A 13,263-nucleotide genomic window follows, 5' to 3' on the forward strand; every position below is an offset into this window, starting at 1 on the left:
CTGTCTGCCGGGATCCTGTGATAAATTTTATATTTGTAAGTAAGAAGAAGATATACACTTATAACAGTATCCTGTTTATATTGCGAATCACAGGGGTGCTTTTTGGAGAACACTGTCAAGGAGACAGGAGCTCTGCTTTAATGCGCAAGTGCAAATCACGAAATCCAATGTAGAATTCCAAACCATGGCATGGCAATAGATTAAACATTTTCAAGGTTTTCATATGAAATGTATCAAATGGTGCTATCAAATGCTTGATAGATGGTATTTCTGAATGTTTGAATGAAATGCTAAAGGTGTAGGGTGAGCTTAAAGCGTTTGTTACCCTAAAAATAAATGCCCCTTTAAAGCATGTTATACAGCACAGTGCTTGTGATGTGTAATTTGTATCACCTGAATTACCTGGCTGATCCTGCCTGGCTATGCCCTCCCCTCTGTAAACTGATCATGGTTCATCATGGCTGCTGAGCCCTGACACAGTGGTCAGTTTACGTACCTCCGTCACCCGCAGCTCTCCCCCTCCCTACCTGTCGGCTCATGACAGGGCCGGCCCCCTCCCCACCCGCTGCTAAAATAACAGTGTTATTTTCATATAATCCACTGTGTCCTAATCCTGTGTCCCTCTGCATGTGTGATTTATATTTAAAAAAAAAATGCAGATTCTACCTAATTTCAGAGCACTGCTCGGCACTCACGTGAATGGCCAGCTCTCTCCTCCTCCCCTCCTGACTGATGTCAGCGGGGGAATCTCAGCCCTGCCCGCTTCAGCTGTCAGACGGGGAGAGGAGAGAGCCAGCCGGGCACATGAGCGCCAAGCAGCGCTCTGACATTAGGTATAATCTGCATTTTTTTTTAATATAAATCACATACACACTTCCATTTGGTTATGATAGATTTGATGGTGCTCCTAGGGATCATCAAAGATTTGGATATTTTTTTTTATAACCTAAGCCTGACTTGTACTTCTCAACAACATTGTCCCTTACTTGTTTGGAGAGTTTCTTGGTCTTCATGGCAGTGGTTAGTGGTGCCTATTGCTTGGGTGTTGCAGCCTCTGGGGCCTTTCAAAAAAAAGGTGTGTATATGTAATGACAGATCATGTGACACTTAGTGAAATGATGTCCACCTGTGTGCAATCTAATTACCGTATTTATCTGGCTATAACCCCCTATAGCCCCGGCGTATAGCGCGCACCCCCTAACTTGAAGGAAAATTCAGAAAAAAAAAAAAAATACTTACAGTTTGGATGCCCCTCGTTGGTGTCTTGCCCGTCGTCCATCGCGTACATCGGCTCGGCATATACCGAGCGCAGTACACTCGGGTATAGTCAGGCAGGCTCGGCTCCTCTTGCGTAAAGGACGTACAGAACGTGACCGCGAGAGGAACCGAGCCTGCCCGACTATACTGCGCTCGGTATATGCCGGCGCAGTGATTCAAACACAGCGCGGGTATCGGCGTATATCGCACACCCACGATTTTGCCCTGATTTTCAGGGCAAAAAAGTGTGCGGTATACTACGATAAATACGGTATGTGACTTCTGAAGGTCATTGGTTGCATCAGGTCTTTTTTTTGGGGGGTTTCATAACAAAGGGGGTAAATACATACGCACATGTAAATTATCCGTTTTTTATTTCTGAAAAATTGATTATGTATATATTTTTCTAATTTTACTTCACCAACTTAGACTATTGTGTTCTGATCCATCACATATAATTGAGATTAAAAAAAACATTGAACTAAAAGCTGTGAATACTTTTGCAAGGCACTGTATAAAGACATCAGAGTAGCCTAACAACCACTTTAAGACTGGAGATAGTATGCATAGAATGGTTATCCTTAGGGTAGTGCCAGTAGCAGCTTGATGCCATAGTGGCAATAGAAAGCCACTGTTTACTGTGCAGAGTGGACAAGGACAGAGCCTGCTCTCCTCTATGGATCGGTCGGATGGAAACAAACTGTATGTTCGTTTCCATCTGATTGTCATCCGTTCCGACCCGCTGGATGGATGGCGAAAGTATTGGCATACATCTGTTTTTCAGCGGATTTTGTCGGATCGGAATTCCCGGCGGGTGTCAGCGGACACAAGTCCACTGACACCCGTCGCACCATAGAGGACATTGGGTGGCCTGATCGGTCCGCTGGTGTGAATGGGGGGCCTTACAAAAGGCAATATTATTAATTATGAAAATGGTGTATAACATTATATGATCTCTCTACAGACTTTTTCAGTCAGGATACAAAGGCCGAGTGACAGGTTGGGGGAATCTTCAAGAAAACTGGAGCACCGGAGGTCCTAAGCAACCACAGATCCTACAGCAGATTAACCTTCCCATTGTGGAGCAGGAGAGGTGCAAATCCTCCACCAAGGTCAAAGTCACAGATAACATGTTCTGTGCAGGTAAGAAAGATGAATGTGGAGAACTAGAATGGCTGAGCTTCAAGGGGTAGAAAAAAAATGCATGTCAAGAAGGGCTTCTGTCCACACAAGCGGTTGGGGGACAGTAAAACCCCATGGATGACCCGTGCAGTGGCTGGGGGGGTGTACACATATCGGGGCATCCACGCTTTGTTTCATGGCCACAGCAGGAATTATACTGACTGTCACTTCAAGTGATTAGGGCTACTCTGCAAGCACCCTTCAATGCTCATGGTTGTGTCGTTATAGTACCGGGTTCAAGCAGGCAGTGAGGAGGCGATGAAATGCAATATTGCCAAGACCCTAAAACTGAGCTGCAGCATGGTGACCAAGACCATACAGCAGTTTAATAGGACAGGTTCCACTCAACTCATTTGGTCGACCATGACAAGGCCAGTTCTGAGTGCACGTTCTCAGCGTCATATCCAGAGGTTGTCTTTGGCAAACAGATGTATGAGTGCTGCAGAGGTTGAAGGGGTGGGGTTAGCCTGTCAGTGCTCAGACCATACACCGCACACTGCATTAAATTTGTCTGCATGGCTATCATCCCAGAAGGAAGCCTCTTCTAAAGATGATGCACAAGAAAGCCCTCAAACAGGTTGCTGAAGACAAGCAGACTAAGGACATGGATTACTGGAACCATGTCCCGTGGTCTGATGAGACCAAGATAAACTTATTTGGTTTGGATGGTGTGAAGCGTGTGGGGGTAACCAGGTGAGGAGTACAAAGACAAGTGTGTCTTGTCTACAGTCAAGCATGGTGGTGGGAGTGTCATGGTCTGGAGCTGCATGAGTGCTGCCGGCACTGGGGAGCTACAGATCATTGAGGGAACCATGAATGCCAACATGTACTGAGACATAGTGAAGCAGAGCATGATCCCCCTCCCTTTGAAGACTGGGCCGCAGGACAGTATTCCAACATGACGATGACCCCAAACACACCTCCAAGACAACCACTGCCTTGCTAAAGAAGCTGAGGGTAAAGGTGATGAACTGACCAAGCATGTCTCCAGACCTAAACCCTATTGAGCATCTGTGGGGAATCCTCAAATGGAAGGTGGAGGAGCGCAAGGTGTCTAACATCCACCAGCTCTGTGATGTCATCATGGAGGAGGGAAAGAGGACTCCAGTGGCAACCTGTGACGCTCTGGTGAACTCCATGCCCAAGAGGGTTAAGGCAGTGCTGGAAAATAATGGTGGCCACACAAAATATTGACACTATGGGCCCAGGGAGGGAAAATGGCTAAATGGGCCCAATTTGGAAATTTTCACTTAGACGTGCACTTTTGTTGACAGCGAATTTACTCACTACTTTACATTGTAGCAAAGTGTCATTTCTACAGTGTTGTCACATGAAAAGATATAATAAAATATTTATAAAAATGTGAGGGGTGTACTCACTTTTGTGATTGATAGATAGATATATCTAACACACACACACGCGTGTCCCATCAGTGATACTCAAAAAATTAAATTAAAATAAAACAGAACATGCTGGGAAATGGAAACTTTAGTAACATGGCCTTTTTCTTGCTCATGTGTATTTATATTTGCCCAGATTACAGGAGACTTGACAGCAGCAACACTTAGAATTTTTTTTTTTTCAGGTTACAGGCCAGAAGACAACAAAAGAGGAGATGCATGTGAAGGCGACAGCGGTGGTCCCTTTACAATGAAGGTAAGGCTCACTAGAACTTTTACCAGAAGCTAAAAGTAGGGGTTCCGCAGGTTTTTAGTTTTTTTTTTAAATCCTTCTGCTGCTCTTACATTTGTAAATAAGGAACTCGTGTGTCCCAATCTTCTAGCCGCCAGGAATTGTTTTCTCCCGCAAACGATCCATAGATGGACGTTTCCATCTTGTTTGTGGGCACTGTGAAGCCCAGCAGGATGTCCTTCCGGGATACTCCATACCTAAAAAGGAGAATTCGTAGCTGCCCACGTCACATGACCCGCTTGCCGAGTCACGTGACCCGCAAGATATCGTGGGATTACAGCACAGCGCGTCTACTGGGATTCTCATCACTCACTCCCAGGAGACATTGCGCAGAGCTCCCCGTCGGGGAAAAGGAGCGACACGCCCACTCCCCGCAGGGAAGAAGACCCGGAAGTGAGGCTGAAGACAGGTAAGGGTTCAGATCTGAAAAAAAAAAAAAGACAACGCTAGAGGCATATATTAAGGCTGCAGAAATGATTGCTATAAAGTTCAAATTGAGGGTGAACCTCCGCTTTAAATACATCAAAGTGTATTCAAACCCTAAAAAAAAAAAAAAAAAAAAAACACAGGAAAAAGTTTCTGGCATTAGCATCAGTAACTGGAGGGAGTGCAGCGGACGACATCATGTCACAGTATCAACAAGGAAAAGGGGAAACAGCTCTCTCCAGTAGAGAAGGGGGGACAATGCAGCTAATAATGGCAAGTATCTGGTTGCAGCACATAGGAACTCACCCACCGGATAGAGGCAAACAGGGTGACTTGGCTTCCACAGGCTCAGCGCTGGTGGAGAGTCTCCAACCAGTTGGCAGCTTCCTCAGGAACTGTAAAAAAAGTGGAGGGACTCTCTATCTTGGACCCGCAGACGGGCGGGAAAAAGCATGCTGTACTTCAAGCCTTTTTAGACGCAGGGCCAGCTTCACTTGGTCAAAGGATTTGCGCTGCTTTTGCGTCTCCACGGAGAAATCTAAAAAGATCAAGCGAGTTCCCTCAAATCGTAAAGCCTCAGTCTTCCTACTCTACCTCAGCACCACATCCCGGTTGAGGAAATTCAAGAGACGGAGGATGAGCGTGTGCGGCGGAGCTACCGGGGGACCCCGAGCAGCCGGCATCCTGTGGGCCCGCTCCACTGCAAAGTACGGGGAGAAAGCCGCCTGGGGGAACAGCTGGCGGAGGAGGCGTTCAGTAAATGCGGTGGGATCCGGGTCCTCTGACCTCTCTGGCAAGTCGATGATTCGGAGGTTATTCCTCCTATTACGGTTCTCCACGTCCTCAACGCGGTACTCGAGTGCCTTAACTTTGGTGGTAAGGGTGTGGACGGAGGAAGTATGGTCCCTGAGCATATCTTCAGTGTCCCCCCACCCGACCTCAGTCAACCAGGTTCTGAATTTGTCCATGTCCTTCCTGATGAGACCCACCTCCAGCTGCATGGTGTCGATCTTCCCAGTCAGCGTAGTTTGGCAAGTCGCGATAGCTTGCATCAGGGCGGCGAAGTGATCCTGGATCGCCGGCTCTGCCTCTTCAGTTTGAGATGCCATGTTGGAAAGCGCAACAGGTCCGGTCTTTCCGCCACGAGGTGGGACATGGGCTGGGGAGGGCTTCTTGTACACGAGAGACCTGCGCTTATTGGGCATACCCGGCGCTCTCAGCAGCTCTTCGGTACGGTCCGAGGCAAGGGTAGACAGGATTACTAGCAGGCAGGGTGTCGGAGTGCCTCAACTATACATCCATCTCGGTCGCCATCTTGGACACGCCCCCAAGGCTGAGCTGTCTTCCTGTTACCTGTCCTGATTAAAGGGGTCAGGAGGCATCTACAATGGGGACAAACAAATGAAAAAACTTTGCAATTGAAAATGGTGCCCCAAAGCTAGACCCTGCAATAAAAAAGGCATTTTATACAGGGCTTTACATCGCACCACAAACTGCTGGAATGCTCTGCACCACCCTGGTGTGTAATCTCCTGCCCAATACTTGCTATAATGATGTCACCAGCACTATACAACACAGGTAAGTCCCACTGAGCATTACGCTGGTGCGTACTATCAGAATCACACCAACAAGAGGGGAGGGGGGGTGAGATTTCAAAATCCCACCAACCATTAATGCTGGAAAGCAGTTTTGTTATTCACCCCACCTAAACACCTGTGATTGGGCACCATTCTGACCACTGACGTCAAGGCATTTTTTTTAAACTGCTACCGTACTGACAGCAGTTAGACACCTATCACAGAGAGAGAACTGGTCCTTTGAAAAGTTTGGGGAGCCCTTGGATAGAACATCTGGTAGGACAAAATTGTTGTCTGCATCTTCCTGTCCTAAAGACCCATTTTCCCCATATTTATGGTCCTGATGTCAACCCAGACATTGAGATATCTCCCCCCCCACCCCTCTCAAGGAAGACTTAACTCAACTTCAATCAAGTTTTACGTCTTTGCTATGTGGTTACACAATTATCCAGTTACTTTTCATAACATTGAGAATTTGTCAGAAGTGAAGGCTGTGACAGATGTATACAAAGTTTAGGAAGCGTATTTTTTTTTCCCCCTGACTACACTGTGTAACCAGGAGGATTTCTCATTTACATGTTCAAAAGCAACTAAATGTCTGTTGTATCACATGTGATCTCATTTTTCATTTAGGACCCAGTCAGCAATCGCTGGTACCAAATGGGAATAGTCTCTTGGGGAGAAGGCTGTGACCGGGATAACAAGTATGGCTTCTACGTACATGTGCACCGCTTGCGGAAATGGGTCATGAAGACTGTAGAACAAAACGCCCTTTCTTAGGAGCGCCCATATTAAAAGTCAAATCTCCCAGCATTCTTTACTGAACTGTGTAAGGAAAAACACGGATTTACAGGGCACCACCTTCTGCCTTCTCAGCATATAGCAGCTCAACATATCCAAATTCCAATAGTATATTTGTGCATGTCAATAAAGTGATTTAAACACCTCCTCAAAGATTGTGTGCCGAGCCTGTTTTCTTCCAAGAGAAAAAGGTCACTTCCATAATTTCTAAAGTCACTGTTTTACATTAGTACTGTGAAGTTTCAGGGTTGCTTCCCAGGTTTAATTAAAGCTTGGCAGTTTTAAAGTTGACGGAGGCACATCTGGGGCTGTTGTGTTGGATTTACAACCCCGCCAAACAGTGCTTCGGCTGAAAGCAGATCTGTACTTATCTATGGCTTTGCCCAGTACCAAAAAAAAAAAAAAAAAATCAAGCAATGACCACCTGCCCTGAAACCTTCCTCCCCCCTCCAGCCAGAACCGTCACCCCCCCTGCCTCTCACAGAGAGTACATGGAACCACCATGTCCTACTCCCCGTCCAACCACCAAGAGGGAACGCCACCTGTGGCGCTACAGATGACAGACAGGTAAGGGACGCTACTCCATAAACGGTTGAGAGGCTAATGATTGGAGACACTTGCAGGTCAAAATGTTTGCATAAGTCAGCCTTCTTTTTTTTGGTCCCAAAAAATAAAATAAAAATAAACACATTTGGACTGTACAGGTCAAGTAATTTATGTATGTTGATAATGCAGTATACACACAGTGTTCAAACACATCACAATTCAGGACGTCACAACCTCTTTTCTATCCAGTAGACCATGTTCTAGTAATTAAGGGTTAAGCATTCAAGAAATGTTGACCTCAGCTAATAAAGACCATGTTAGATCAGCCACAGTATATTGTATTAGACTGACGCACCTGAACAAGTGTGACATCATCCTTCTAGTACTCTGCATTGCCCCAAACAATTACGGAATATCCGTTCTGCATATCTTTTCTACGAAAAGTCAATGTAATATTTATTGTGATATTTGGTATATGGTTTGGGCTCCTGTTAACTATAGTTTTGAACCTGAAAACCTAATTTTTAACTAGAACTAGTTGCCATCACTTGAGATTAACAGAACTCTAAATAAAAAACAAATGCAGTAAGGCCCCTTTCACATTGAGTTTTTCAGGCGGTACAGCGCTAAAAATAGCGCTGCTATACCACCTGAAAAACTTCTGCCCAGCTACCTCAATGTGAAAGCCGGAGGGCTTTCACACCGAGGCGATGCGCTGGCGGGAGACAAAAAAAAATCTCCTGTCAGCAGCATCTTTGGAGCGGTGAGAGGAGCGGCGTGTATACCGCTCCTTCACATTGAAAACAATGGGAAATCACGGCAATACGTCTCTATAGAGGCGCATTGTGTGCGGTATTAACCCTTTATCAGCCACTAGCGGGGGTTAATACCGCACCGCTAGCGGGCGATTCCCGTGGCAATCCCGGCGGTATAGTGCCGCTATTTTTACCGGCGATATACCGACACCGCGGCTACAGGTCCAATGTGAAAGGGGCCTAAAACCATCTCTTAAAAAAAAAATTTCTGTCTCCATGCAATAATTCTCTGTAAACTTCCAAACCTCCATTTCATGGTCATTTCAGAACAAGCCGTGTACATAAGAGCAGTGCATACAACTACTAGCCCCAAAAATTCTATGGTCCCTCTCGCGGATGAGCAGGGGAGGGTGGCTACATTCCTACATACAGTGGAGTGGGCCCAGTAGAAAATATCAGTTCATAGAAGGTACTTTGGTTTAACATATACATACCTGAATTTTTTTTAACTAAGAGTTTGTCACTTTGCCTCCTTTTCAGTGTGACTTGTTTAGCCAGAAATGATAGAGATTATTAGGGTTAGGAATCAAGAATAGAGAAGACTTTTCTCTTTCCATAGTCTTCAAAAGGTGCGACATATCACCCAATTTTACCAGTTTTAAATGATAAAAAAGTGGGTCATTAATTACTTACATTTTAGTCGTTTATTTTAAACTTTATTTACAAAAACATAATCATGCCATGCCTTACGATTCCATACAGAATCAGCGATCCACTGCTTTATGTTAAATTAAAAGCAAGTCAATAAACAGCCACAGAGCTACAAAGATAAGAGCCATGAAAACGGACCAATAGAACCAGACAAAAAGATCTAGATAGCTGAGGATTATGTATAGGACAAGGGGGAAGTCTGTACACTAAAAACACACAGGAGGAGTTAGAACAGCAACATATGTACAAATACTCAGCCACGGTAAATGTTCTCCCTCCCCAGGATCAAAGAAAATACACATATGATACATAAAATGATAGTTTACAATAGGCCTAGAAGGAGCCACGAGCTAGACAAGAGGCTCCTACAGGTCAGAAAAAATAAAAATAAAATAAAAATAAAATACTGCAGCGCTGGGCTGAAGAGTTACTATTTTCGACTACTCTTAATTCTCTCCAGTCTCTTTTTTAAGTCATCTATGTTGTTAGCAGAGGTGGCAGAGGATGTATTGGATGAGGTGGTAGTGCTGGATTGCGTCTGGTTGGAGTCGACATCTAAGTGCTGGAACTGCTCTCGAGATTCCCGGAGCTGAGAAAGCTTGCTGTGCAGCATGTCTGTGGAGGACAGAACTCCCGGGGCAGAGGACTTGGACAGCAAGTTGCTGAGTGGAGGCCTTTCATCCTGCTAGAAGAGGAGAAAGAAGAGAGATGACCAACGCTTACCAAAACCCAACATGCTAGACAGTTTGTAGATTCTCAAACTACCTTCTCATTTTCCATAGTTAAAGGGGAGTTCCACCCACAATCTCACTTTTTAAATATAAATACCCCTGTAATACACAAGCTTAATGTATTCTAGTAAAGTTAGTCTGTAAACTAAGGTCCGTTTTGTTAGGTTGTTACAGCATTTAGATAGTTTATAATCCAGAAATAGACCGTGGCCATCTTAAGTGTGGGCATCATGAAGCCAGACTGTACGACTTCCTGGATTTCAGCTTTGCATATCTCGCACATGCTCAGTGCACAAGAAATGTAATAGGTTTCAGTCAGGGTTGCAAGGACTACTGGGAAACATGATGCCTATCCCAGAAACCCTTGCAAATAGCCTAGGCTAATAAGGAGGAGGAAGTAATGAAGGACTACAAAATAAAGGTATTTACAAGCAACAAATTAAATAAAAATTGTCCATTCTGAACACTATGATATTAGAGCATGCAGCACAGACAAACATAAAAAAATGGGTGGAACTCCACTTTCAGAGTATATAAAGCCTAAACCTCTTAAGGTAGACCACCACACATTCCATTTCCTTTTACTCTCCTTGACAATGGTCAGCAGGACAAAACAAACAGAGGGGTTAATCTACCCAACAGGCAACTTGACGAGAGACGATGAACAGGCTAACCCTTATGTAATAGACCCAACTTTTGGAGAGTACTAGGGGGTTGCCTCCTACCCACTGATTATGGCCCATGGAGAGAGCAGATCATTCTCCAATGGACAACAATGTGATGAACACAGAGTGAGACTTGGATTAATTCTCCGAAGGACAATAAAGATTCCCTTCTGGAATGGTGCAACGTTAATCTTGTACAGGGTAATGACCAGCGAGAATATCGTGGCCTTTCTGCAGACTGGCTTGGAGAGGCCCCTTCACTTGGGACAGAAATATTTAACAATCTCCCTCAAGAAATCTATGAAGATTAACGAATTCCACTTCATCAGAAGGCTGGAACATGTTTTTTTCTTATAATGACTTATAATCGACAAAATACACAAAAGTTTGTGTCTCCCATTGTGTGCCTCCAAGGTGTGCATTCCCATTGTTAAGTGAGTCACCTATTGTTTGTTTTTTCAAAATTTGGCTAACTCTTGGAGGTTATTGTCACGTCCGTCGCAGTTATGATAGGATAAGCATTGTGTCAACTTAAGCTCCTTATCTAAACCATTGTATGATGTTTTGGGCAAACATTTGGCTTTATGATTTATTGTATGTATGATTTACATACAATAAATCTTGTATGATTTATTGATCCGGTGACTGACCTTTTAAAGTGTATAAAAACTTTTAATTTCTGTTCAACAGTCATCACCTCAAGAATCGTACAGACAAGATGTTGAGGTAAAAGGGCTAGTATTAGCTCTCGTTCTGCCAGAATGGTTTTGAGGGCACCTAGGCTGGGTGGCAGGCATTGATCACACCTTACTCATGCATTAAAAACTTAGCGCCCGTCACTCAGCCAGTCCAGGATTAGGAAAGACCCCCCAACTTTACAGTCGGGATCCACTCAAATGCCTGGACCAGCAGCTCGATCAACCTCTCAGCAAACCGCTGGGAGACTGAGCCAGCCACTCCCACCTCTTGTACAGTGCAGAGAGCAAGTGACTGACAGACACCGGCTTTTTGCTCAGTGAAGACTGAAAACTGCCGCTTCTCAGAGGACAGGTGCAGCATGGGAATCAAGGGGGAGTGCAATTTATTTAAATTTGCTGAAACTTGTTTTTACGTTTGTGAAGGGATACAAACACCAAGTACTGAAAACGCAACAAATTACATTTGGGCAAAATAATTTCTCCAGAAGGGAACAATTAGACAATGTAAACTCTAATCCTTCCCATGAGATCATGTGAACAAGGTCAAACCTTTTGGTAATGTGAGCACAGCACTTGAGGAAACCTACAGCAAGATTTTACTGGAAATCTTATTTTCCATTTATACATACAGGCCACACTGTTGTAGGAAATCTGTACTCCATGATATATGAAGGCCACACATCCAAGGAAAGGTAAACTGCAGCAATACATTTTTATTCTTGGGTTAACATACATTTTAAGCATCTCTCTCCAACATTCACAATGTCCACATGCTATGTCTATAGGTCATTACCTTGGCATTATCAAGACCACATCTCTGGCGCAGGATTTTCAGTCTCTCCAAGTACACAGAGGGTCCTACCTCCTCCCCATTAGTAGTGTTTATAGTGGGTTGGGTCACACCAGTGACTGATGGGAGAGGGTTAGTCTCAGTCGCATGTGGAGAGATACCTGTGAGCCAAGAAAAAAATAAGTTAGACCTGGGCCTTGATATACAGCCGAATGAAGCAGACGGGACAGGATATTTACCTGTAGATGAAATACGGCCTTTACCTTCTCTCTCCATCTCGATGAGCCTAAGACCTCGCTCTACATAACTCTGGAAGAACTGCGAGGAGTTTTTGAGGAAGGGTTCCAAGTCCGCATCAGAGTATTTCTTCTTGTACTCGTACAGCTCAGCAAGGCCCTACCGAGAAAGTCATTGACAATTAGACAAGCTGAATGACAGCACTACATGGGATTAGACTTCTGTATATTTGTCGCCAACACAAGGTTGGAAAAGAGGAGATGTGTAGCCAGACTGGTGGCCATCACAACAAATTTTAAAATGCAACCTAAAAAGTAGCATGTTACTACAAAGACGTTGAATGCTACAGTCTCGTAGTAGTCATCAACTGGACATGTTTTGAAGACACATTGCTTATTCAAGCCACTTTAGTTCTAATGAGGTTAAAACATACTCCAACATTTATATCCACAGATAACATCTGCCTCGACATTCCATGGTGGTTGAATGTGGGTGGCTTTGCCAATTGTCCAAGAGCAGAATGAGAGGATAAAAGTTGTGGAACCACCCTGTTGCCGTTACAGAATTCCATCCTTTGGCATTGTCTGCATAGGTGACAATTCTTTGATTTACCAGGCTGAAGGTGTGAATTGTCATATTGCCTGGGTAGAGGCATTAGGAAAATGCTGGTGAGCGGCGCATTATTTACCCCGGGGATTACAAGCCAATAAAAAGGCATTTGTAATTATATTTGAGGTGAAAGTACAAATTTGATAAGCTACTTTCATTTGTGTATGCTGCTGATAGGATGGTGGCACAAAAAAAAAAAAAAAAATTTAACAAAAAAATGTCAAAAGTCTAATATAAAAAGTATAATGCAAACTTTGGGTAGAAATTTGTAAGCATGACATTCAGGCCATGTCTCAGATTTAAGCCGTGCACACTGACCTCTTTTGTATTTTCTTTTGATCCAATCTTCTTGAAAATCTCTGCCAGGTAATCGCCAACATTTTGTTTTGACCCCTTTTCCTTCAGAAAAAAACACCACAATTAACTCAAGGTACAACAACATTTCACATATGTAGCATTTTCTGCAGATATTGGATTTTAGGATCCTTGTATCACTTTAACAAGGATATCATATGGAGAATATTTATTCATTTAACTACTTAAGACCCGGACCAAAATGCAGGTAAAGGACCGGGCCTTTTTGCGA

General features: G+C 44.1%; 2 protein-coding genes across 8 annotated transcripts in view; one reads left to right on the top strand and one right to left on the bottom strand.

Annotated features, from left to right (window-relative positions):
- The window catches only part of F2 (coagulation factor II, thrombin), a 43,109-nt gene extending 36,021 nt beyond the window's left edge, over positions 1 to 7,088 (top strand). Inside the window, exons 12-14 of the mRNA XM_040328209.1 lie at positions 2,222 to 2,400; positions 4,025 to 4,095; positions 6,768 to 7,088. Coding sequence (XP_040184143.1) covers positions 2,222 to 2,400; positions 4,025 to 4,095; positions 6,768 to 6,914 — 397 coding nt within the window. The 3' untranslated portion in view covers positions 6,915 to 7,088. The remainder of the gene's footprint in view (positions 1 to 2,221; positions 2,401 to 4,024; positions 4,096 to 6,767) is intronic.
- A 1,833-nt stretch (positions 7,089 to 8,921) lies between these two features.
- The window catches only part of CKAP5 (cytoskeleton associated protein 5), an 83,931-nt gene continuing 79,589 nt past the window's right edge, over positions 8,922 to 13,263 (bottom strand). For 5 of the 7 annotated variants that reach the window (XM_040328215.1, XM_040328213.1, XM_040328210.1 and 2 more), the window contains 4 exons: positions 12,996 to 13,076; positions 12,071 to 12,227; positions 11,835 to 11,992; positions 8,922 to 9,632 (listed from right to left, as the gene is read on the bottom strand). In XM_040328215.1, coding sequence (XP_040184149.1) covers positions 9,378 to 9,632; positions 11,835 to 11,992; positions 12,071 to 12,227; positions 12,996 to 13,076 — 651 coding nt within the window. In that variant the 3' untranslated portion in view covers positions 8,922 to 9,377. The remainder of the gene's footprint in view (positions 9,633 to 11,834; positions 11,993 to 12,070; positions 12,228 to 12,995; positions 13,077 to 13,263) is intronic. The other 2 variants (XM_040328214.1, XM_040328212.1) reach the window with 2 other exon arrangements.

Source organism: Rana temporaria, chromosome 11 (assembly GCF_905171775.1).
Source record: "Rana temporaria chromosome 11, aRanTem1.1, whole genome shotgun sequence".
NCBI classification, from domain to species: Eukaryota; Metazoa; Chordata; class Amphibia; order Anura; family Ranidae; genus Rana; species Rana temporaria.